Source organism: Nansenia antarctica (assembly GCF_963989245.1).
Source record: "Nansenia antarctica genome assembly, chromosome: 14".
Classification (NCBI taxonomy): Eukaryota; Metazoa; Chordata; class Actinopteri; order Argentiniformes; family Microstomatidae; genus Nansenia; species Nansenia antarctica.
Window position 1 is genome coordinate 11981080 of NC_137684.1, and position 25531 is coordinate 12006610.

The 25531-nt window shown below is 46.8% G+C and overlaps 1 protein-coding gene across 1 annotated transcript in view; it reads right to left on the bottom strand.

The window, feature by feature from the left end:
- prkd2 (protein kinase D2) overlaps window positions 1-25531 on the bottom strand; it is a gene marked incomplete at both ends in the record, with an annotated part of 49116 nt that overhangs the window by 6949 nt on the left and 16636 nt on the right. Inside the window, 13 exons of the mRNA XM_080544957.1 lie at window positions 418-524; window positions 1216-1288; window positions 1408-1460; window positions 1904-2234; window positions 3519-3596; window positions 4392-4503; window positions 4904-5066; window positions 5691-5708; window positions 6513-6584; window positions 6975-7158; window positions 7929-8128; window positions 9010-9141; window positions 10064-10202. Coding sequence (XP_080401083.1) covers window positions 418-524; window positions 1216-1288; window positions 1408-1460; window positions 1904-2234; window positions 3519-3596; window positions 4392-4503; window positions 4904-5066; window positions 5691-5708; window positions 6513-6584; window positions 6975-7158; window positions 7929-8128; window positions 9010-9141; window positions 10064-10202 — 1662 coding nt within the window. The remainder of the gene's footprint in view (window positions 1-417; window positions 525-1215; window positions 1289-1407; window positions 1461-1903; window positions 2235-3518; window positions 3597-4391; window positions 4504-4903; window positions 5067-5690; window positions 5709-6512; window positions 6585-6974; window positions 7159-7928; window positions 8129-9009; window positions 9142-10063; window positions 10203-25531) is intronic.

The following is a 25531-nucleotide window of genomic DNA, read 5'->3' on the forward strand; positions in this document are numbered from 1 at the left end:
CGCCTGTGAAAAGATGATGTGTGTGTGTGTGTGTGTGCGTGTGTGTGTGTTACCTGTACCCTTAGACTGAAACACATTGAGCAACCGAGTGTCCTATGCTGATGCATCTACTAATGTTTGTGTTCAAGAATTTTATTGTAAAATGTGAACGCAAATAAAGATACTAAAATGTGTGTGTGTGTGTGTGTGTGTGTGTGTGTGTGTGTGTGTGTGTGTGTGTGTGTGTGTGTGCGTGCGCGTGCGTGTGTGTGTATATAATACCTGTAGTATGGCCACTTCATTCCTCAACTGGCTCTCCTGTTTGGTGGGGAAGCGTAGCTTGTCGATCACCTTCAATGTTCACTCACAACGTGTGTGTGTGTGTGTGTGTGTGTGTGTGTGTGTGAGTGTGTGTGTGTGTGTGTGTGTGTATAATACCTGTAGTATGGCCACTTCATTCCTCAACTGGCTCTCCTGTTTGGTGGGGAAGCGTAGCTTGTCGATCACCTTCACCGCTACGTCCCGCCCTGTTTTCCTGTGCTTCCCTGACGGAGTGAAGAAAGAGAAAGAGAAATGTAGTTCCATTCTAGTCATCCATTATTATTATCTGGTTCAAAGATGCGAAACACATCCAGAATCAGATTGGAGGACGGTTATGATTCACCATTTCAACTGGGTATGAAGCAGTGGTGTAGTCTAGTTTTTTCTAGTGGGTATATTGTGATTTTTCCCTCTCAGCCTCATATTGTTCATTTCGGAAAGCCATAAAAATAAATCTGCGCTCCCTGTCTAACGTTATATATATATCTAACATTACATGTTATAAGGCTGATCTGTGCATGATAGTGCTGCATTTTGACATATTTCATGTCGCATTTCCCCCCGTTGATGGTATGACGCTATAGTCAGTCCCAATGGTCCAAAAGTCAAGTGCTTCGTAACACAGACAGGGTGAATTTTATGAATGAAAGTGTGAAAGTTCTGTCACAAAACGCTGTTACGTATCCTCGCACATTTTTATGTGGGTATACGGAAATCCTAGTGGGTAAACGGCGTAGTCCTGCGTATCACGTAGACTACACCACTGGTATGAAGCTCTAGGATTCCACAATCATCTGGAAATATTTGACTAAGAAAACCTCCAAACCTGGTTACGAATTAGACTCTGCTGGGCATTTGCGAAGTTTGTTCACTTGACTAAAAACAACACGAAAGAAAGGAAAGAGCAACACTCACCGCCATAGACCACTCCAAACTGTCCAGAGCCCAGCACCTCATCTGCGAAGATCTGATACACCATACCAATGTCCTGGAGGAGAGATCAACAATATAATCATCATCATCATCATCATCGTCATCATTCCTACTAGAAACCTCATCATCATCATCATCATCATCATCATCATCATCATCATCCTTATCACTCACCACATTCTCCTGGATCTGGCTGTTGGACACTGAGATGCTGACAGAAGCCTGCCCTGAGAATCAAGACCAGAACATTCAGGTTCCATGCTTAGTTAAACAACATATCATGCTACATCTGAACAATTATGAAATGTATATATATATACAGTTAGGTCCATATATATTTGGACGCAGACAGAATTGTTGTTAGTTTTAGTCACATTTTGTCATTTTGATCCTTCTTAGTTTTAGTCTAGTTTTAGTTCACAAAAACCGAAGACATTTTTAGTCTAGTTTTAGTCTACAAAATCAAGTTTTCGTCATAAAACTTTCCTCATAAAACTTGAAGGATCAAAATGACTAAATTTTACTAAAACTAACGTGCATCTTCGTCTAAGGTCTAAGACTAAATGTAAAATAGCCTGCCAAAATGAACACTTGAATGCGCCAGACTACTGCTAACATTCACAACCGATACATGAACCAAGACCCAAACTCCCAAAACCCCTCAGCTTACTGTGTGGGGTGCGGCCCGCCACTGCGGGAGCGTCCATGAAGATGACGGGCATGAGGGCCTGGCGGATGGTGCTCTCCCACGCCTTGGCCACCTCCCGCCCCACCCCGCTATTGGGCGCCACGTTGCTGGGGGAGGGGGGCGTGGGGGGGGGTAAGCCGCCCTGGGAGGACAGAGAGGAGGAGGGGACGACGGGGGTGTTGGGGTCCTCTCCCACGAAGTAGCGCATCCCGGTCCCGGTGACGATCTCGAAGCAGTGGGGGCTGGTGCCCAGGGGGACCAGGGTGAAGTCGCCCGCCGGGCGGACCTCCAGCACCTCCGACAGGGGGATCTCCTGATGGGGGGAGTGAGGAGAAGGCAGGGGGCAGAGAGGGGAGAGGGGGGTGAGGAGACCCAGATGGACCCATAGTATTATGGAAGGCCATCAACGAAAATACCGTCTTAGAAATGCCGTGTCCACACGTAGATTTTTTACGTGTCCAGACGTAGATTTTTTACGTGTCCACATAGACACATAGGTTTTTTACGTGTCCATGTGTAGATTTTTAGCGTGTTACCTGTCATAGCCAACGGGCTGTTCCATTCTACTGATGTCTAGTGTCTGATAGGGGTGTGAGAAAGGAAGCCTGGAGGCACAGCGGTACTTGGCTGTTGCTTCTTCTTCTTTTGTTGTTTAATGGCAGTTGGCAAACAGTTTTTAGGTCCATTACCACAACTTTATAATAGTTAACTTTATAACCATGATGCTGTTTATCTAACAATCCTTTCGAAATCTATGTCTGCTTGTAATGTTACCAGTCCTACCACTAGGCGTCACTATGCCATGTATAATGCCGTATGCCCGTATGTATCACAACATTTCTACAGAGGAAAAGAAAATTTGATTTTTCTAATAGATTCTATTGCCCCTATTTCCTGGGGCTCATATAAACTCCTCCAAAAAAGTTGGGAAACGTTATTTCGGTCGATTATTTCTCCCCTTTAATAATACCAATTGGTATTGTATTTTATATTGTTGGAAAGCCTGATTAGTCACCTTTACAACGAGGTACAACTTGTAAGGATCATGCAATTGTGGAATTAGCAACACAGCTAAACGTGTGGGTAGCGGCCACAAAAAAAATGCCCAAATCCCCTGCAATATTCTTCTGTTGCGACGCGACCCTCCTCATGAATATGTATAACTTCCTTGATTCAAGGTCCCTCATTGGCCACAACGTAAAATATTGTGTGTTCTAAGACGGCATTTGCATTGATGGCCTTCCATATAGTACACATGTACGCAGTGTCATACCTTATAGTAGTGTTGCTGATGTCATACCTCATAGTAGTGTTAGTGATGTCATACCTTATAGTAGTGTTGGTGATGTCATACCTTATAGTAGTGTTGGTGATGTCATACCTTATAGTAGTGTTGGTGATGTCATACCTCATAGTAGTGTTGGTGATGTCATACCTTATAGTAGTGTTGGTGATGTCATACCTCATAGTAGTGTTAGTGATGTCATACCTTATAGTAGTGTTGGTGATGTCATACCTTATAGTAGTGTTGGTGATGTCATACCTTATAGTAGTGTTAGTGATGTCATACCTTATAGTAATGTTAGTGATGTCATACCTTATAGTACTTGTTGGTGGTGTTGTTCTGGAAGAGGATGATACACTTGCAGTCGAGACGCCAGTAGTGCCGCTTTCTCTGTTGGGGGGGGCGGGGTGGGGGGGTGGATAGAGTGCAGGGGTCAACCAGGATCCAGGATTAACAAGGGTTCAGAGGAGGTCGAGAACTGAGGTGGCAGAGGAGTGGAGGAGGAAGAGGACAGGGGATGAGGAGGACAGGGGGTGAGGAGAGTGGATGAGGAGAAGGACAGGGAGGACAGGCTGAGAGGTGGGGGGGGAGAGGAAGAGGAGAAGGAAGGGGAGGAGGAGGAGAGAAGGAGAGAAGGGGCAGGAGGAGAGTTAGTATATAAAAGGCAGAGGTAACAACAGGCAGAGAAACAGAAACAGTTCTGAGCGGCTGAGTTCAGGGAAACAGAACACGTGTGGAAAGAGAGGAGAGGAAAGGGGCTTTGTGTGGGAATTCGACACACGTCATCTGTTTGTGTTTGACACGGAGGGAGACAGTGTGAGAGAAGCTTGTCAACCTTAAAACAACGTTTCGGCAGGAGGGTTGAGAGTTGAATCTCAGTTAGATAAGGCAGAAGTGTGTGTGGTTGTGTGTGTGTGTCTGTGTGTGTGTATCTGTGTGTGTTAGTGTGTGTGCGTGCGTGCATGCGTGTCCGTGTGTCCGTGTCTGTGTGTGTGTCTGTGTGTGTGTCGTGTGTGTGTGTGTGTCCGTGTATGTGTGCATGTGTGCATCCGTCTGTGTGTGTGTGTGTGTGTGTGTGTGTCTGTGTCCGTGTCTGTGTGTGTCCGTGTGTGTGTGTGTCCGTGTGTGTGTGTGTGTGTCCGTGTGTGTGTGTCCGTGTGTGTGTGTCCGTGTGTGTGTGTGTACCAGTGTGTCCTTGTTGCTGTAGTGCACCATCCAGCCCTCCTTGATGGACGTGCTGGAGCGGCGGGTGGTCTGCCTGATCGACTGGACCACCCTCATCAGCGGGATGTTGGAGCTGAGGAAGAGACAGAGCTGGGTCAGTGTGTGTGTGTGTGTTTCTGTGTGTGCGTAAAAAAAAACGAATAACTAATAACGAAAAGTACAGGTATCACTGTTGGAAAGGGAGTAGGATGAAGCCTGAGCTTATCATGTCCTACCCCTATCCATCACTTGCATGTGAGAACAACAATATTGATTATTACTTATACAATTATATAATCCATTAATTAATACAGAAATTACAGTATCAACAGTACTACACATTTGTCATTCTTAATACTGAAACAACACAAAATAAATAAATGTAATAATGTATGTGCGCGTTAGGGTGTGTGTGTGTGCATGTGCTTGAGTGTGTGTGTGTGTGTGTGTGTGTGTGTGTGTGCGTGTGTGTGTGCATGTGTGTGACCTCTGACCTCTGGTCCCCGCTGGCCCCGTCCTGGCTGCTGTCAGGAGTGAAGGATCCTGGGATGCTGCACGCCTCGTCTGAGTCGTCCATCAGAGAGGACTTGTCTGAGTCTCCGTACTCACTGCTGTAGTCCATGGGCACCTCCTGGTCCACGCTGGGACTCAACACGTCTGAGAGGGGGAGGAGAGGGAGAGGGGGGAGTGGGAGGAGAGGGGAGGGGTGAGAGAGAGGGGGGGGAGAGATGGGGAGAGAGGGGGAGGGGAGGGGTGAGAGGGAGAGAGAGAGGGAGAGAGGTAGTGAGAGAGGGAGAGGTAGAGAGAGAGGGAGAGGGAAGGGGTGAGAGAGGGAGAGAGAGGGGTAGAGAGGTAGAGAGAGAGGGGAGGGGTGAGAGAGGTAGAGAGAGGGAGAGACGAGGGGTGAGAGAGAGTGAGAGAGGAGGGGTGAGAGAGGTAGAGAGAGAGGGAGAGGGGAGGGGTGAGAGAGGGAGAGGAGAGAGGGACGGGGTGAGAGAGGGAGAGAGGGAGAGCGGTGGGGTGAGAGAGATAGAGAGAGGGAGAGTGAGAGGGAGAGGGGAGGGGTGAGAGAGGTAGAGAGAGAGGGAGAGAGGTAGAGAGAGAGGTAGAGAGAGAGAGTGAGAGAGGTAGAGAGAGAGGGAGAGGGGAGGGGTGGGCGGGGTAGAGAGAATGAGAGAGACATTTATATCGTGGGGAATGTCGCGGGGTTTCAGTATGTTCTCAAGCATGCTAATACTGCCGAGCTATCTAGCATGCAAGTACAGGGACAGCAGTACTTACCGCTGTTACTTCTGTTTTCTGAGAAAACACAAATGTGAAGTACAGTATTTACATGTTGACATACTCCACTAACATATATTGTGATATAAAGTGTGACAAAAAAGGGGTCAGTAAGGGAGAACAGCAACACTTTACATCAAGGTACCCTTTTTCACTGCCTAGTGATTCAACAAGAGAAAACTGCTAGGTCATGCTAGTCATAATGTTGTCCAATTAAGTCTTGCCATACCAGGAATTAATCAATAAGTGGAAGGTCTCCGTTTCTACCATATAAATGGTAAATGGACTGACTTATATAGCGCCTTATTCCAAAGCTTTACGACGACCTCTCATTCACCCGTTCACACTGACATTCACACACCAATGGCGGCAAGCTACCATGCAAGTCGCCGGCCCGCTCATTGGGAGCAATTTGGGGTTCAGTGTCTTGCCCAAGGACACACACTCAACATGTGGCCAGCCGGGGTTCGAACCACCGATCTGTCTACCTTGCGATCGTTAGACGCCGGCTCTACCTCCTGAGCCACAGACGCCCCTACAATATATCTGATGAGGTTAGTCATGATGGTATAATCGTAGGATAGATTTGGCAAGCGAGCACCAAGTGAATATTGAACATCGAACACTGAATCTAAACGAATGAGTGATATCTGTTTGTAAATGGTTTACAATGGAATAATAAACCGGTTCTAAATAATTTATAAAAAAACTAATTATAAACCATTTAGAAACTCTTCACAAAGTGTACCTTCATGTCAACCTGTTACCGGGGGGGGAGAATGAACACAGAACAACATATCACAGAAACGGGTCTCCTCTCACCTCCGATGGTCTCCCCCAAGCAGTCGTTGGGGACCTTGTACGCACAGCGCTTGTGGCAGTTGAACTTGCAGTCTGATACGGGATGAGAACACCAGAAGAACTGGATCAGTATTATAGAACGCCACAGGATTTGCTATCACGCGTCTCACACACACACAACCTCAGTCACGCACGCACCCACAGACTCACGCACACACATTTTAAATGCTTTATTTATGTCCACATAAATGTACAATATCTAAAGGACATAAATACTATCAGTGCATTTTGACATTATGAAAACAGTCAGTTACAGTAGTGCTGAGCCAACAACCAGTTATGCTACACATAGGATGTTATTCACACCAAATGATTACAGTGGATTGACAGATACAGTATCAATACTGTAAAACAGACAGTCACACACACACACACATACGCACACACACACACACACACACACACAGACACACACCCACCCACCTTTGCACTGCAGGCCCTGTCTGAAGAGGCCTCGGAGCAGCCTCTTGCAGTACTGACACACGGTGGGGCGTGTGTACGAGTGCACGGCGAACGTGTGCGGCACCTTGACCTTGCTCATCAGGATCTTGTCCAGGTGGACCGGCCGCCCCGTGTAGAACCTCCTCGCCTCGCTGGGGGTCCGTGGCTGTGTGTGTGTGGGGGGGGGGGGGGGTGAGAGGACAGAGGATGAGGTGGATGAGGTGTCCTCACAGGTGTTACCTATTAGGTATAGTGAGTAGAGGTATCTATACCATCTGTGTGTGTGAGGTATATTAGGTATAGTGAGTATAGGTATATATATAGGTACCATCTGTGTGTGTGAGCGTATCAGACAGTATATTAGGTAGTGTTGTTCCGATACCGATACTAGTATCGGCATGGCCACCGATACGCACAAAAATGCTGGTATCGGTATCGGCGAGTACTAACAAAAAAAAAATCCGATTTTTTTATTTTTATTTTTTTTTATTTTAAGTACTAAAGTTATTTTGTTTGTAAATGTTCACTTGCTGTTGCACTACTACTACGACTGTTTTATATCTTAAATGGATATTGCACTGATTGGCATCTGTGAGAGCCACATTTCAGGTTTTATAAGGGGTTGATTTTCTTGTCACCATACCAGGTAGACAATAAAAAAAAGTTCTATAGTATTCACTCTCTGTTGGTATTTTTTCCTGTTTTACAAAGGTTTTGAGCAGTGCCAGACTAAGTGTAAGCAATAATTTTACATCGAGGTGAGTATGCGGCTCAAAAAACATGTTTTTTTGTTTTGTTTTTTCAAACGCCGTGGTATCGGATCGGTACTCGGTATCGGCAAGTACTGCACGGTCAGGTATCGGTATCGGTATCGGGATCAAAAAATGGTATCGGAACAACACTAATATTAGGTACAGTGAGTACAGGTATCTATACCATCTGTGTGTGTGAGCGGATCAGGCCGGCGTCCTCGGCGCAGACGGAGGTGGTCCCCACGCTGCTGAGGGACTCTGTGGTGGACAGACGCAGAGACTGGCTGCTGGTCAGAGACGTGGTGGACAGGCGCCGCTTACGAGCACCGCTGCAGTTGTTGGGTATGCTGAACGCACACCGCTTGTGGTAGTTCAGTCCGCAGCCTGCAGGGGGAGACAGAGGGGGGGAGAGAGAGAGAGAGAGAGGATGTAGAGAGGGGGAGGTAGGGAGAGGGAGAGAAAGAAAGAAAGAAAGAAAGAAAGAGAGGAGAGAGTGTGACAGAGAGAGAAAGGGAGCGAAAGGGGGAGAGAAAGAGAGAGAGGTAGAGAGAGGATATGGGGAGAGGGAGAGAGAGAGGAGTGTTGTGTTCAGTTCACACTTAGAACAAGACACACATACAGTATATACACAGTCATGCACCACCAACCACCACTAGAGGCACTCTTTCAGGCTTGTAAAACCAGTCAGTCTCTCATCCTCTGTATCTACCTTGCTAACTCAAATTAAATAGTATAGTTGTGACTGGAGCAGTTGCCACACAAGAAAGCATCGTTTTAAATCGATTGGCGCTGCGAATACAATCCATCCCTCATATTCATTGTCCTCCCCTACTCCCTCTATCCTCCCACCCCCTCTCCTTCTTTCTTTCTATCTCTCTCCCTCCCTCCCTCCCTCTCTCTCTCTTTCTCCCTCTCTCTCCCTCTCCCTCTGTCTCTCTCCTCCTCTCTCTCTTTCTACTTCTCTCTCTCTCCCTCTCCCTCTTTCTCCCTCTCTCTCCTCCTCTCTTTCTACTTCTCTCTCTCTCCCTCTCCCTCTTTCTCCCTCTCTCTCCTCCTCTCTTTCTACTTCTCTCTCTCTCCCTCTCCCTCTTTCTCCCTCTCTCTCCTCCTCTCTTTCTACTTCTCTCTCTCTCCCTCTGTCTCTCTCCTCCTCTCTCGCTTTCTACTTCTCTCTCCCTCTGTCTCTGTCTCTCTCCTCCTCTCTCTCTTTCTACTTCTCTCTCTCTCCCTCTCCCTCTGTCTCTCTCCAACTCTCTCTCTCTCACCGTCACATTTGAGGCCCTGCCTGACCAGTCCAAACAGCATCTCTCCACAGTGGTCGCAGAAGGCCGGGGCGCGGTACGAGTGCACGTTCAGGGCGTGGGGCCGGATCTGGAAGTCCTCGAAGGTGGCCGCCGCTGCACAGCAACAAACACACAACAGAGACACACAGAGGTCAGACAGGATATCAACCTTCTTCAACCATATCAACTTTGTATCCATCTTGGATCCCACCTAGGAGGTGGAGAGAAAAGAGGTGGAGGGGAAGGGGGGGGGGGGGGCTCAAATAGAATGAGAGGATTAGAGAAGGGTAAAAGGTTGACCTGACTTTGCATTACAGATTTGGTCTTATGGTAGCACATAATATGGCTCAGTGCCGGAAACAGCAAGTATTATACAGGCCAAATCTGGTCTGAATGTGGGGGACCAGTACTGAGTGACAGTTGGAACTTTGCTGATGGGCCAGCTCTGGTACGGTATGTAGTGTATGGCTATAATACGCTCACATTGTTACTAGGCCAGTGTAAGTCTGAATGTGGGGGAAAGGGTACTAGGTGAGAATTGACAGTTTGCTAGTTGGCCAAGTCTGGCTTGACGTATGTTGCCCAAATAAGTAAAGTAAGTAAGCCGATGGTTCTCAAGCCTAATGGCCCATATGGCCCATATCTCCTGTTTCCGTAGCGTGAGGCGGCTTGCTGTACAAGTCCACCCCCTGGACATGACGCTGGTATGTCCCAGGGTCTTACCCCCCCCAATTCAACCCTTAATGCTGAGTGCCAAGCAGGGAGGCATCGGGTACCATTTTTATAGTCTTTGTTATGACTCGGCCGGGGATGGAACTCACAACCTCCTAATCCCAGGGCGGACACTAAGTGCAAGGCCACAGAGCTGGTACTTATTTGGTATGTTGCCCCAATTAGTTACTGTAATCGCTTGGTCACTTTTGGGATTTGCTAAGAAATCCCACAAGAAATTAAGCTTGCCATACTTGCACATTAAAGCTTGGGTCATGATGATGATGATGATGATGATGATGACGAGGAGGAAGTTGGTACCCACCAGAGAGCACCACCTCCACCAGGTCTCCTTCCTGGATGTCGTTGGCAGATTTGACCAGCTGCAGGATGTTGTTGGTGCCCGTGTCGTGCTTGAACAGCAGGATCTTGTCATAGATGCCATAGAAACCACACTCCGGAAACTGCAACACAGAGAGATGGAGGGAGGGTTAGGTTAGACGTGATAGAGGGATGGAGGGAGGGTTAGGTTAGAGGGATGGAGGGATGGAGGGGAGAATTAGGTTAGAGTGATGGAGAGATGATTAGGTTACAGTGATAGAGGGATGGTGGGAGGATTCGGTTAGAGGGATGGAGGGAGGATTAGGTTAGAGTGATGGAGAGAGGATTAGGTTAGAGTGATGGAGAGAGGATTAGGTTAGCATGGGTCACCAACAGGCGGCCCGCGGGCCAGATGCGGCCCACCAAAGCTTTCCATCGGGCCCGCCGAATATTCATGTTTTTACGGGGTTTTTTTAACGTTTTTTTTTTTTTTTTCCGGAAATGAGGGAAGTACCGTTTAGAACATATATCATAGATAGATTCATATAGTTCTTACAATGCAGGAGGAGTCAGACCTACCTCATTCACAAAGCTGCAGCCTTGCTTCTGGTTGGGCACTAAATAGCAGTAGCGAAGCTGAAACTAATTCCCCTCTTTTATTAAATGGAATGCGGCAGACGTAGCGCTATTCTCATGCAAGAATGAGGACAAATTCATAGCTCTCATTTAACATTTCGTTGTATTTTATTTTTTCACATAGCCTACTCATAGGCCTATTTAACATTTCGTTTTATTTTATTTTTCACTCTTTGTTGCTCTTGTTTAACATTTCGTAACATTAACAGTGACTTAAATAACTAACTTCTCAGTCAGAAAATGAAAAAGATTAACATCACTTAAATAAAAAAAAATAGCATGGCAAATGATAGGCCTTCATTGCCAGAAATGTTGTTTTCAAGTCGGTCAGTCAAACGTTCACCGCGGCATCCTGGTATCGCCTGGCATCTGTAGCCTATATCAAATAAAACGGTAATAACCAGGTCATTAAATTACACTTTAACAATGAATAAACCATGCCATTTAACATAGCAACAATAAAATCCTATGTCTGCAATACTCACATTTTGTTAATGAGAGAACTAACATCTCCCCTCTGACGCCAACTTCTTAAAATCAGGCTGGAGGTCCTCGTGAATGCGGAACAGGCGATGCTGCGTACTGGAAGTTCCTCTGATGAAGTTAATTATTTTCATTGTTTTGTCCATAACCTCTTTCAGATCCCCACTTAGTTTGGCACACAGCACGCCAAAATATCTCGATTGCCCCCTGGTGGCTGGTTGGATAATAGGTGTCAGGAGTCTGTTCACACTGATAATAGGCTAATAATCATTAATAACATTAATTTAGTAAGAAAATGAAAATATTAAACAGTAATATGCTAATAGTACTATATACAATAGTATGCCTAAATAAAATAATTATATATACATATATATACGTATATATATATATATATATATATATATATATATTAAAGTCCGGCCCCCACAGTGTATGCTTTGAAAAATTCTGGCACTTGGACAAATATAGTTGGTGACCCCTGGGTTAGAGTGATGGAGAGAGGATTAGGTTAGAGGGATGGAGGGAGGATTAGGTTAGAGTGATGGAGTGATGGAGAGAGGATTAGGTTAGAGGGATGGAGGGGAGAATTAGGTTAGAGTGATGGAGAGATGATTAGGTTACAGTGATAGAGGGATGGTGGGAGGGTTAGGTTAGAGTGATGGAGGGATGGTGGGAGGGTTAGGTTAGAGTGATGGAGGGATGGAGGGAGGGTTAGGTTAGAGTGATGGAGGGATGGAGGGAGGGTTAGGTTAGAGTGATGGAGGGATGGTGGGAGGGTTAGGTTAGAGTGATGGAGGGATGGAGGGAGGGTTAGGTTAGAGTGATGGAGGGATGGAGGGAGGGTTAGGTTAGAGTGATGGAGGGATGGTGGGAGGGTTAGGTTAGAGTGATGGAGGGATGGTGGGAGGGTTAGGTTAGAGTGATGGAGGGAGGGTTAGGTTAGAGTGATGGAGGGATGGTGGGAGGGTTAGGTTAGAGTGATGGAGGGATGGAGGGAGGGTTAGGTTAGAGTGATGGAGGGATGGTGGGAGGGTTAGGTTAGAGTGATGGAGGGATGGAGGGAGGGTTAGGTTAGAGTGATGGAGAGATGATTAGGTTACAGTGATAGAGGGATGGAGGGAGGGTTAGGTTAGAGTGATGGAGAGATGGAGGGAGGGTTAGGTTAGAGTGATGGAGGGATGGTGGGAGAGTTAGGTTAGAGTGATGGAGGGATGGAGGGAGGGTTAGGTTAGAGTGATGGAGGGATGGAGGGAGGGTTAGGTTAGAGTGATGGAGGGATGGTGGGAGGGTTAGGTTAGAGTGATGGAGGGATGGTGGGAGGGTTAGGTTAGAGTGATGGAGGGATGGAGGGAGGGTTAGGTTAGAGTTAGGGCTGCAACGATTAGTCGACATAATCGACGACGTCGACCATAAAAACTCGTCGACGTGGAATTTTAGTGTCGACTAATCGTATTTAAAAAAAAACTTTTTTTTTTTTTTTTAAACGGGAGCCATGCAAGAATCAGCTGGGTAAGTTTTAGCTAACGCTGTTAGCCAACTGGCTAACGTTATATTGTTGGGGTCGTAATGTTTATGTTAGCTTTACTGTTACATGTTGGAAAACAACATCTCATGGACAGGGCTGTACATCAGTGGAGGCTGGTGACTTCCAGAATTGAGGAGGCCAAAAAAAATTCCGCTTGCTCGCTTCACTCGCGATGGAATGTTCCCTGTTCTTCTTATCTGTCTTTGTTAAAAATTATTAATTTGTGTTTGGCGGTACTGAAGGGATTGGGACACTCTCAGGATGGTGGATGAAGCAGCTTTTATTGCCTGCACAATGGGTCATCAAATAAACAAAACAATTGGCATGAATCTCTGGTCCGCCTGCAGCAGCTATTGTCCCTTCTGCTCAGGCTCACAACATTCACCACAACATACTACATACAATCAATGACATGTCAAAAGCACTCAAACACTATGTCAATCAGACACACAACATACAATTCAGAACAATACTTCATCCATTTCTAATATTTATCCTGCAGAACAGCACTCATACGCGTGTGGCGGAAAAAAGGTACTACACGGAGGCCAGGCCTCCTGTTCCCACCCATTTTCAGTGATTTGGCCAATCACATATTGCCATGAAAAAAATTGCATTACATTGACTTCTATGAGAAACCACTTTCCGACAGGAGGCCTGGCCTCCGTGTAGTACCTTTTTCCGCCACACGCGTGTATGAGTGCTGTTCTGCAGGATAAATATTAGAAATGGATGAAGTATTGTTCTGAATTGTATGTTGTGTGTCTGATAAAAAATATAATTATTGCTTTTTTAAATCTCTCTCTCTTCTCTCAAATTATTGCGGAGGCCAGGCCTCCTCCACCTCTATGGAGGAGCCTCCACTGCTGTACATGCTATGAGCGTTTGTGCTATTAATTTATTTGCCCTGTGGCACGCGTGTGACAGACAGAGGCGCTTGTATGTAACGTTACGTAGCAGGGGTTTTCCATGTTGAAGCCAGGAGAACGCGAGATGAAATGAAGTGAGGGGTGGTCGCTATTAAAATACCAGGTAGTCATGGTGGATGATCATGAATGATGCTTGATAAGTGAATGCTATTTCAATTATGTTGAGTCCACCAGCGAGCTGTCTGTAAGATAAACAGCGCCAAGCGTAGCCTACTAACGTGAGCTGTCTGTAGTCTAGCCAGCAATGCTAGCTAGCCAATCAACTAGCTCTGTGAGCAGCTGTAGCTTGGCGTAACGTTAGGTTAGATAGCTAGTTAAGCCGGATTTATGCTTCTGCGTCGCCATTTACGCGCAGCGAAAAGCCACACGACTAATCGAAAAAATAATCGGCAGATTAGTCGACTACCAAAATAATCGTTAGTTGCAGCCCTAGTTAGAGTGATAGAGGGAGGGTTAGGTTAGAGTGATGGAGGGATAGAGGGAGGGTTAGGTAGGAGCTAAGAAAGAACATTGCTATGGACATCTAACTGCTTAGCACATCAACATGCTAAAAACACATAACTACACACAATTAGATGATCACACAGTCCTTGCTTTTGAACACGTCCTAAAACGTGCGTTTGTTTACAAGCCATGTATCACTAACCCAGTAGCCTGAAGCAGGACGGCAGACGATACAGTGAATCCAATTCCCAAATTATTTTCACCAGACTGTGTCACATACAGATAAAAAAGCAACGTATATTTAGACACAATACAATCACTTCCCGTGAGGGGAAGTTGTTTTTGTGAAGTGGTAGCCCACAAACGGGTGTCAACACTATCCACACCTCGCTGTCGCCATGACAGCCGCGAGATAAATAAATAAAATAAAATGTTTATTAGTTTTTACAGCTGCCAGGTGTCACTCACAGTACATAGGGAAGTTACAGGGAACTTCCATAGGCAGCACAACCGAGAAGGAACACAACCTCAAACCCAATCAGTCGTGTCGACTGCAGCCGCGCTCGCTGACGGAAACTGAACACTAGCCTGGCAATGCACACACACACGCACGCACATGCACACACACACACACACGCACACACACACACACACACACGCACACGCACACGCACACGCACACGCACACGCACACGCACACACACAGCCTCTTAATTGCCACAACAGGGCACCGTCAACCTGGCACAGAGCTGTCTCATGATACGGGGATAGACTGCAGGACTTCCACTCTCGTGTTTCGTTGGCCGGGGAGCGAACGACTCCGCTGCTGACATCAAAACAATAGAGATCAGTTGAGGCCAGTAAGGTGGTGGAGGGGGGCGGGGGGGGTGTGTGGGGTGTGTGGGGGGGGGGGTGTGGGGGGAGAGTTACGGGGAAGGCTGAGACTGAATTGGACCAACAGCCATAAATTGGTGGGGGTACGCAGTGATGGGTGAAGGTGGCCTGATACACACACACACACAGTAGAGCGCTGAGACAGAAAGGAAACACTACACCCCCATCTCTCCCTCTATCCTTCCCCCTCTCTCTCTCTCTATCTCTCTCTAAACACACAAACACATACACACAAACACACAAACGGCTTCCAAGAAAGTGTCTGCAGTTTACGATAGCATCAGTCAAAAGTCAGCGGGACAAAGGGAGTTGTTGTGTGGATCAGCCCTGGGCTCCTGAATAGTTAATGCCGGATTGTCTCTTCGGGCTCAACTCAGTGGCCACGCGATCAAACACCAGGTGCAGGAAATGAGGAGGTGACATCATCCATTCAAGCAGCAACACAAGCCCGGGGGTTCTCACACACGCACGCACGCACAGACACTCACGCATGCCCACACACAGACACACACGCAAGCAGACACACACACACACACACACACACACACACAGGTGGAGTCACCTAAGGCCAGGTGGTGAACTCTCCCATACGAGGCGTGGCATACGTTTCTGTTTATTTTATTTTATTTGTAAAGGGACAATGTATGTTAATGAACATAACCATTTTTAAATACACCAGATTTAGCCAGAAGGCAAATTTTCTTCGCCAAAAAAGTATAGGAAACTCATTGACCGGACAGACTGCTCAAATGAAACGTGACAGGATAAGGTTACTCCTGTATCGTACAACACCAGAGTACCAGCCTAACATCCAGCCACTATATCAATGTCCCTATCCTCAGGAAGTGTACACTTTTGGCCCTCCCCTGGTGTGAGAACACTGTAACACCCTGCGCATTAGTGGTGTTTGTCTTCTGTTTTTGTTCTTCTTTTATTTCCTGTTTTACTCTCCTTGTTTTTCGTTCTTGTCACTTCGTTATCTGCCCATGTGTGTTTTCCCCGCTTGTGGAATTTTATTACCCTCCCTGATGGATATCACCTGTTCCTTACCATAACTCTCTGTAGAGTATATAGCCTAGTATGTGAGTTCCTTCGTCTTGTTGTTGGTTTGTTTATAGCGGTACAGTGTCAATGCATCCCAGCGATTTCACGATTGTCTTGGTTTTTGTCTTTCTTGGTTTTTTGATCTTGACTATCCGCCTTTATCTTGGGTTTGACTAGCCATGTCACTAGCCATGTTACCCAACTCTGTTTTTGCCTACCCCTTCCTGGATATATACACTACCGATTGACTGGCCACCCGTGTACCGAACCCCTTTTTCTAGTAACCTATTCTTTTGGATCAAACCTGTGTCCTGAGTCATGCAATTGAGTCCTCAGTACAAGTTGTTATAGACGTGGAGCGTGGAGGGGACTCCTCCCTGTCTGTCCCTTCTCCTGCTGGTGTTCCCCTGCCAGAGGGGCCTGTGTTGCCAGAGGAGGCCTGTGTTGCCAGAGGAGGCCTGTGGACACTTGTTCCCATGATTCCTCCCTCCACAACCATCTGGCCAGTGTCTACGCTGGACACACTAACAGGAAGAGGGAAGCCTGAGCACCGCTTGGAATGGCACAGCACACACACACACACACACACACACACACACACACACACACACACACACACACACACACACATTCAAATGGATACACACACACATTCAAATGGATACACACACACACACACACACACGCACACACATGCAAACACACACACACACACTGAAATACCAACACAGACACACACACACACACACACACTCCATCTCTCTCTCCTTAAGCTGCTCACCACACCATGAAACTCCCTCTATGTTCCAGCTGGGGGGGCCTACAACTAACACCCCCCCCCCCCCGACACACACACACTCACCCAGTCCCATCCACCCATCCAAAACCCACACAGCCCCCTCCCCCAAACCTACCCCACCCTAAACTACTCGTGGTAGACAGCAGTCACCACAGACTCGCTAGCGGTCACCGCTAACCAACTGTCAACAGCGCAGACATTCTCCATACCAGCGGCTGCACCGCTCACCGAAGCCACACTGTCCCCCAGAGGTCTCCACCCTGCCCTTTTCCCAGAACGAACACCCTCCCAAAAAAACAAGATCACCCCCGTATCCCTGCTGCATTACTGTGTGCGTTTTTTTCTCGCATTTTGCGTTGTTTCAAAAGTCAGGCCTGAATGTCATGATCATGAATCAAATGGGATATAGTGATTTCGTACGTATACAGTACGTTTGTCTCTGTGTTCTGATGGCGGTGTGTGGCCAGGGCCTTGGCCGACTCGCTCTGGAGACGGTCGTGTAGCCGTGGTGACGCAGCCCACGCGTTCCACACCCAGGCTAGACGACATCACCAAATCCCCCTTTTCTCTCGTTGCCTTCGCTGTTCTAGCGGTCACAGAAACGATTGTGGGTCACAATAATAATAATAATAATCATAGCTTAGATTTATATAGCGCCTTTCTCAAACCCATGGACGCTTAACAGATTTCATAGACAGACAGTCAGACAGACAGAACAGAAAAAACAAAGCAAAGAAACAAAGACAACGAGAGTGACAAACTAGACTAGAGGCCAAAGGCTTTGGAGAACAGGTGGGTTTTGAGGGCTGATTTAAAGGTGTCCAGGGTCATTTCGGATCGCTGTGGGGAGAGAGTTCCAGAGGGTGGGAGACACTGCCACATTGAAAGCTCTGCCCCCGAAAGGTCCGTAGGTTGGTGCGTGGGGGTGGAGAGTAGGCCCATGTCTAGGGACCGCAGGTTCCGGGAAGGGGTGTGTTGACAGAGAAGGTCAGTGAGGTACTGGGGGGCGCAGGCGTGGAGGGATTTGTAGGTGAGGAGGAGGATTTTGTAGGTGATGCGGGACTTGACCGGAAGCCAGTGGAGGTGAGTGAGGGTGGGGGTGATGTGCTGCCAAGGCTTGGTGTGGGTGAGGACCCTGGCAGCTGAGTTCTGCACATACTGGAGCCTGTCCAGGGCTTTGCTGGGAACCCCGAACCTCTCAAAACAGCTCAAAACAGCACGGCAGGTCATACAACAACACGGCCTGGTCGCATGAGGCCTGCTGTAGTCTAGGCGCAGAGCATGCGTGTAGCGTGTTATGTGTGTATTTGTGCTATGTGAGTATTTATGTAAGTGTGTTTGTACAGTGTGTAGACAAAGGGAACGGGTGCAATCATATCTCCTGGCAGATAGAGTTTGCCTGGAGACAGGGCCCGCGTTGCTAGCCTGCGTTGCTAGCCTTCGTTGCTAGCCTGCGTTGCTAGCCCGCGTCTTTGTGTTGCCGGGTATCGGGTTTCCCGCCCAGCTCCTCGGGCCGATGCTTCCATTATGACTCTGATGAATTATGGAGGCCCTCCCTCTTTCTCCATCTCTCTTTTCCCCCTCTATCTCTCTCTCTCTCTCTCTCGCTCTCCCTCATTCTCCATCCCTCTCTCCTTCTCTTTCCTCCCCCTCCCTCTTCTATTCTCTCACCTTTTGCCTCCTCTCATCCACCTTTTTTTTTCCTCTCTCTCTCTCTCTCTCTCTCTCTCTCTCTCTCTCTCTCTCTCTCGTACCAGCCACTTCTCCTCCCACCTCCCTCCCTTCATCGTTACCTCTCCCTCCCTCTCCTGTCGTCTGAATGACTTACTGTATTCCAGAATGTTCTGCAGCAGAGTCGCCCTGCCCTAGGTAAACACACACCATAACTCAGGCATTACCTTCTGGCCGGTCAGGATGAAAGTGTACGCCTCGAACCTGTCCAACCGCAACAACAGCCGTGTGAAGTACTAACCGTTCACCTTTAGGTTACTAACGTTTCACCTTCATCACTCATCTTAACCCTTCAACCCTGACCTTTGTGTAACCATGGGGATTGCCAGGTCTCCCGCCGCACACCATGGCAACACAACAAATGTTAACCCATGTGTCCTGGTCTCAGCCGGAGGTGAGGTCATTAGATTAGATTAGATTAGATTCAACGTCAAGTAGTACAAGTACTAAGACAACAAAACGCAGTTCGGCATCTAACCAGTGCAATAGTGCAAAAGCCATAAATGTCTAGACAGTGCACGGTGGTACAGTATACGGTCTGAATATAAAGTCAGTATACGTGCAATGATTATGAATATAAAAAGTCAATATATGAACATGACGATACAACATCACAACAACAATAACCTTTCTGATATGACTTTCTAGTTCTAATACTGACTCGGTCACTCTCCCATCGGCCCAGAGAGACAGAGAAAGTCATGTGTTTGGCTGAGGTAAACTCCTGTGTTTGGCTGAAGTCCACAGCTCACCTCTCTCACGCAGATGATGAAGTCATGTTGCTGTTGGCTAACGGTGAGTAGGGGTTGTGTGCTCTAGGGCTACTGGCTCAGGGTCTGTGTTTGATGTTGGCTAAATGGGAGTCTCTCTGAGTCACTGAAGGCATCCTGCTCCATTCTCTATTCTCTCTCTCTGAGAGGGAGTGAGAGAGAGAGACAGAGAGGTGAGATATATATCTATATACTGTATCCATCACCCTCATCACCACCATTCAAGTGACTGCTGACTGTTACTTTCTCCAGGTGTTGTATCCAACTGCTGTATGTTGACACTGTCAATAAGGACTATAAGCTTTATATTGAGCTGAGGGTAGACTGCTAAATCATCCGTGGTGACAAAACACATAAACACACACACAAAGGCACACACGCACACACACACACACAGGTGTGCGCACACACACACACACGCACGCACTTCTTTCTCAACAAATGAATGGCTTCGGTGTCATGGAACAGTATCCTTGAGAGTGAAACGGAACTATAAGAATATTCTTTTCATACACACACTCACACACAATAAAGTCATGTTTCTTGCCTGAAGCAAATCATCTTACTCGTCTGTCTGTTTGTTTCCTGGTTTCCTGTTTTCCTTTGAACAGGAGTCACCTGACCTTCTAACCATGTGACCCAGGCTGTATCGAGGAGTATCTCTTTGTGGGTCAATGCGTCAGGGGGTGATTCCTGTGACGGCCCAACCGACGTCACCCCGTTGAAGTTTCGATTTCAAGCGGTTATGTTAGGGTTAGGGTTAGGAAGGGTTATGGTTAGGGTTAGGGTTAGGAAGGGTTATGTTAGGGTTACGGTTAGGAAGGCTTATGTTAGGGTTAGGGTTAGGAAGAGTTATGTTAGGGTTAGGGTTAGGAAGGGTTATGTTAGGGTTAGGGTTAGGAAGGGTTATGTTAGGGTTAGGGTTAGGAAGGGTTATGTTAGGGTTAGGAAGGGTATGGTTAGGGTTAGGGTTAGGAAGGGTTATGTTAGGAAGGGTTATGTTAGGGTTAGGGTTAGGAAGGGTATGGTTAGGGTTAGGGAGGGTTATGTTAGGGTTAGGGTTATGTTAGGGTTAGGGTTAGGGTTAGGGAGGGTTATGTTAGGGTTAGGGTTAGGGAGGGTTATGTTAGGGTTAGGGAGGGTTATGTTAGGGTTAGGGTTAGGGAGGGTTATGTTAGGGTTAGGGTTTAGGGTCATCCCAAGGACCTTGATTGTGTGGTCTTTGTCTGGAGTCCACTGGACGTTACCTCAGGGATAAACAAAGCAGCTCTCTTGAAAATGGGATGTTTGTCTCAAAAAGGCTAGAGATATACCTCTGCGTCAAAACGACAACCTGAGGCATAGGAAAATAAGTAATTTTTCCTGCTCGCTCAAGTGTTGAAACATTCACACAACATTATACAACGTATAGGCCTTATGTCAGAATACTCTGTGTTATACTTAGCCTATGTTCTGGTATGTTCCACACTAATGCCAAAATGGTTAGTGGAACTTCTGCCTCTATTTAATCACTTCATCTCTATATATATACAGCCCCTCAGCGTGTGAAGAGCACATCGAGGGTGGCGGGTCCTAAAGACACTTCTGCTTTTCCTCCACGCACCGCCACTTCCTGTCTGGAGCTCACAGACACCGTCCCCCTTCCTCTGCCAAGCCTTTGTGCAGAGTGGTAAAAAAGAGAGTGCAAAACCAACATCTTCGTCACAGCCCTGACCAGTGGTGTAGTCTACGTGATACGCTGGACTACGCCGTATACCCACTAGGAAAGGCCAAGGATTTCCATATACCCACTTAAAAATGTGTGAGGATACGTAACAGCGTTTTGTGACAGAACTTTCACTTTCATTCATAAAATTCACCCTGTCTGTGTTACGAAGCACTTGAATTTTGGACCATTGGGACTGACTATAGCGTCATACACCATTAAAGGGAGGAGATGCGACATGAAATATGTCAAAATGCAGCACTATCATGCACAGATCAGCCTTATAACATGTAATTTATATATATATATATATATATATATAACGTTAGACAGGGAGCGCAGATTTATTTTTATGGCGTTCCGAAATGAACGATATGAGGCTGGGGAGGGAGAAATCACAATATACCCACTAGAAAACACTAGACTACACCACTGGCCCTGACCACGTTATAGACATAAAAGTCTGAGGTGTTACGTATGCGTCACAACAGTTGTGACTGTGCCTTTAAGACGCACACACAGTTAAGCTACCCTGATAGACTACAGGTTGTTGTTGTGTTGAGAGCCATGTGTGAGCCTACAATAAAGGGTTAACAGCAACGTCGCAGTCCGAAAGTTATTGAATACAACATTGGCGACGAGGACTATGGATTCTCTCACTCTCACCTCCTCGCCCTCCCTGGTGATCCACCAGTAGGATAACGAGTCTGATCACTGACACCTGTCCGCAATCAGACCGTCAACCCCCTCCACCAACAGTCGCTATCTGATTGGCCGGTGATCTGCGCTGTTCTTTCGACAAGATGAGTGTTTCATACAGTTTCTACCACTCAGCAAATACGATAATACACTACGAGAGCACTTAGAATACATAATAGTTTACAAGTAATACGTTTATGTATTATATTATTTATCCCCCTCACATGTATTGTGGTTAACCTACATGTTTTGCTCACTGCACTTCTTATCCACCACTGATGTAAAAACCGAACAATTTCAGAATGTTTGCTTTTATAATATAGACTACCCACTTCAGACACCTTCACCACTGCTAGAAAGCATATGTTTGTAGTTGGAACAGGGAGCATTTTGAGGGAAGGGGTCTGGATATGGCAGATTCTCTGGCATGAGTCATTCGAAGCGTTCATAGGAGCCGCCGGGTTGGCCGGTGCGGTAAAAAAGAAGAATGCAAAACCAACGTCTTCGTCACGGCCCTGACCACATTATAGACATAAAAGTCTGAGCTGCACACAGCTCAAAATACTGGTCCGAGGCAGACACTCCATGGTGACTCCTAGATGTTTATTGAGAGGCTATAGGGCCTCTCTGATATACAGTGGGGGGAAATAAGTATTTGATCCCCTGCTGGTTTTGTAAGTTTGCCCTACTTAAAAAGAAATGAATGTCTATAATTGTAATGGTTATATATAAAAGTTATACATTGATTTGCATTTGATCATGGGAAAGTATTTGGGCTGACAGGGGTCGGGATTCCATGCAATATACCGGGAACTATGTGTGAAAGGAGCTAATGACATCACAGGGAGAGGAGGCTGTGTCTATGACATCACAGGGAGAGGAGACTGTCAGTGACATCACAGGGAGAGGAGACTGTGTCTATGACATCACAGGGAGAGGAGGCTGTGTCTATGACATCACAGGGACAAAACATGAGAGCCAACACACTTACACACAACGAACATGACCCGCCCGCCAAGAAGGTATCAGAGATGAAGCCTAATCATGTTGATCAAGTGAGAAACAAAATGCACAACTTTCATGTTCTTTCATGAAACAACAAGTCATTCGATTAGACACATTGCTTGATATGAAACCAAAAAAACACGACCAACAACAAACTGCTTAAAACCTGAGGGATTCAGTTCAACTGATCTGATTTCGATGGTTCCGCCAACTTTCGTGATAAGCCGAGAGCCATTCAAGGAAAACAGAGTCTGTGGATCGGTCAATGACAAACACGTCACTGGAATAAAGATAATAAACTACTGTAGTAAAAGCCTGTAGTAAAAGAAGGACTTTCTATGACCTCACAGAGAGAAGGGAAGGGGTAGTACAGGAGAGATGTGTGGTCAGCCGCCAGCGCGCAGGGGGAAGTGTTTCCACAGAGTGGATGATAAGAGCGCAGACACAGATCTCTGGCTACAGATTGTCATGTAAAGAAAAACCTGATGGGATCTCTGTGATGGGCCAGCAGAACAAAGTGGGCCAGTCTGCGGGGGTCAGATTGCCAAAGGGATGTCATTTTAGACTTGATTGTTGATAGCTGTGTGTGTGTTTGTGTGTGTGTGTGTGTGTGTGTGTGGTGTTGTGCGTGTGTGTGTGCGCGTGCGTGTGCGTGTGCGTGTGTGCATCTGTGCATCTGTGCATCTGTGTGGTTGTGGTTGTGTGTGTGCCTGTGCTGTGCCTGTTTGTGAGAGTGTGTGTGTGTGTGTGTGGTGTGTGTGTGTGTGTGTATGTGTGTGTGTGTGTGAATAAATTCAACTCAGATCCCATAAGGTGGCTTTCATCCACATCCTTTCCCTTTTACCCCTCCACCCCCACTGTGAACATCTCAGCGGAACAGCCCTACATGGCTCTGACTCGTAGTGCCTGAAACACAACAGGAACCAACAGGAACCTCAGTCCAGTCCTCTAAAGGTGAGAGGAAACATCAGCATCCCCCCTCAAACAAAAGCTATTGTCTAGATAACCTGGTCTCGTGTTGTCATCTGAACCTGAACACACACCACTGTGGAGCTCCAAAAAAACAGCCCTGTCATTGTTGTTTGTCGTCTATAAAAGGGCTTGGAAGTCCTTCTCTCTCTGAGGGAGAGTCCCTGTAGTGAGGACACACACCCACCCACCCCACACACACACACGCACACACACACACGCACACACACACACACACCACACACACACATGCACGGTAGGACTTGTTTATGGGACACGTTTGAGGAGGAGGAGCCTAGAAAGAGAACCTGAAAGTGAACCGCGCCAGCAATCTGACAGGAACGGGGTGTTTCATGAGGTGTTGCCGGGAGCGACCAGGGGCGTAGAGACGTCAGCGCTCTGAGCTTGTAAAGAGCGTGTGACGACGCCATGGCAACGTGACAGGATTTCGGCTGCTTTGTGTCTCAGGAGGCTTGAGAAAACACAAAAACACGTCAGCGGCTGAACAACTATTCCAACCCCTGTGAGGTCACTGTGACGGAGGGATGAGACAGAGGGCAGGAATGTCAGTGACAGGTCAGCAGGTGATGTCAGAGTTTACTCTGACACAGAGAGAGAGAGAGAGAGAGAGAGAGAGAGAGAGAAGAGAGAGAGAGAGAGAGAGAGAGAGAGAGAGAGGAGGGGTAGAGAGGTAGAGAGAGAGAGAGGAGGGGTGAGAGAGTGAGAGAGAGAGGGAGAGGGGAGGGGGGTGAGAGAGTGAGAGAGAGAGGGAGAGGGGAGGGGTGAGAGAGGTAGAGAGAGAGGGAGAGGGGAGGGGAGGGGTGAGAGAGGGAGAGAGAAAGTAACTACCTTTTTAACTACCTGTCAACTATACAAAGACATCAGAGACACATACTTCCCACAGATTACAAACACCCAAAAAGATTTGGACAAACAACTGCCATGTTTGCTGTTTGAAGTACAACAATGTGCAAAGACTTGACAGTAGAATGTGACAGTAGAATGTGACAGTAAAATGACGTCCAATGGACCACTGTGAAGACTGTAAATAAGTATCTGCACTAAGCACCATGCTGATCTCTGTACATAATCTTTTTACAGTTCTCCTTTATTTGTATTCATATTTTTTAACTGTCCACACTTTTCTTTTTATACTACCTGTATACTATACATATACACCGATTTATCATTTCTGTCATTTATCATTTCTTTATTCTAGTCGTACATTACGTTCTTTTTTGTTTTTGTTTTTATCTTCTTTATCTAAATGTAAACATATGTTTCCCATCTCAATAAAGCCCATTAATTGAAAAGAGAGAAGGAGAGGGAGAGAGAGAGAGAGAGAGAGAGAGAGAGAGAGAGGGAGGGTGAGAGAGAGAGTGAGAGAGAGACAGAGAGAGAGAGAGAGAGAGAGAGAGAGATGAGAGAGAGGTGTGGCATATAGAGGTCTATTTTGGACCTGGAGAAGTGTGAGCGCTGCACGTTGCCAACTGCAAAACTGACAAACGAGTTGTAGTCTGACAGAGTAGCTGTGTCTCTTGGCCTCGACAGTCGAGCCATACCAACACGGTCATACTCCCAGACTTGTAACACAACATTAAAGGTACACTTCACAGATTTATGACTTCACAATTGTTCTTCAGATCACATGGTGTGGGGGCGTGTGAAAAACAAGAACAACGCCTCACTGTCCCATTACTTACGCAGAGCGCCGTATTCCCTCCCGGTATGTTAAAAGGACCGATCTTATCGCTTATTTGCACGAAGAATTCTTTTTTCACATTTCAGGCTTTTTAGACAGCAATGAACAAGCTTCATTGGCATGATAAGAGTAGA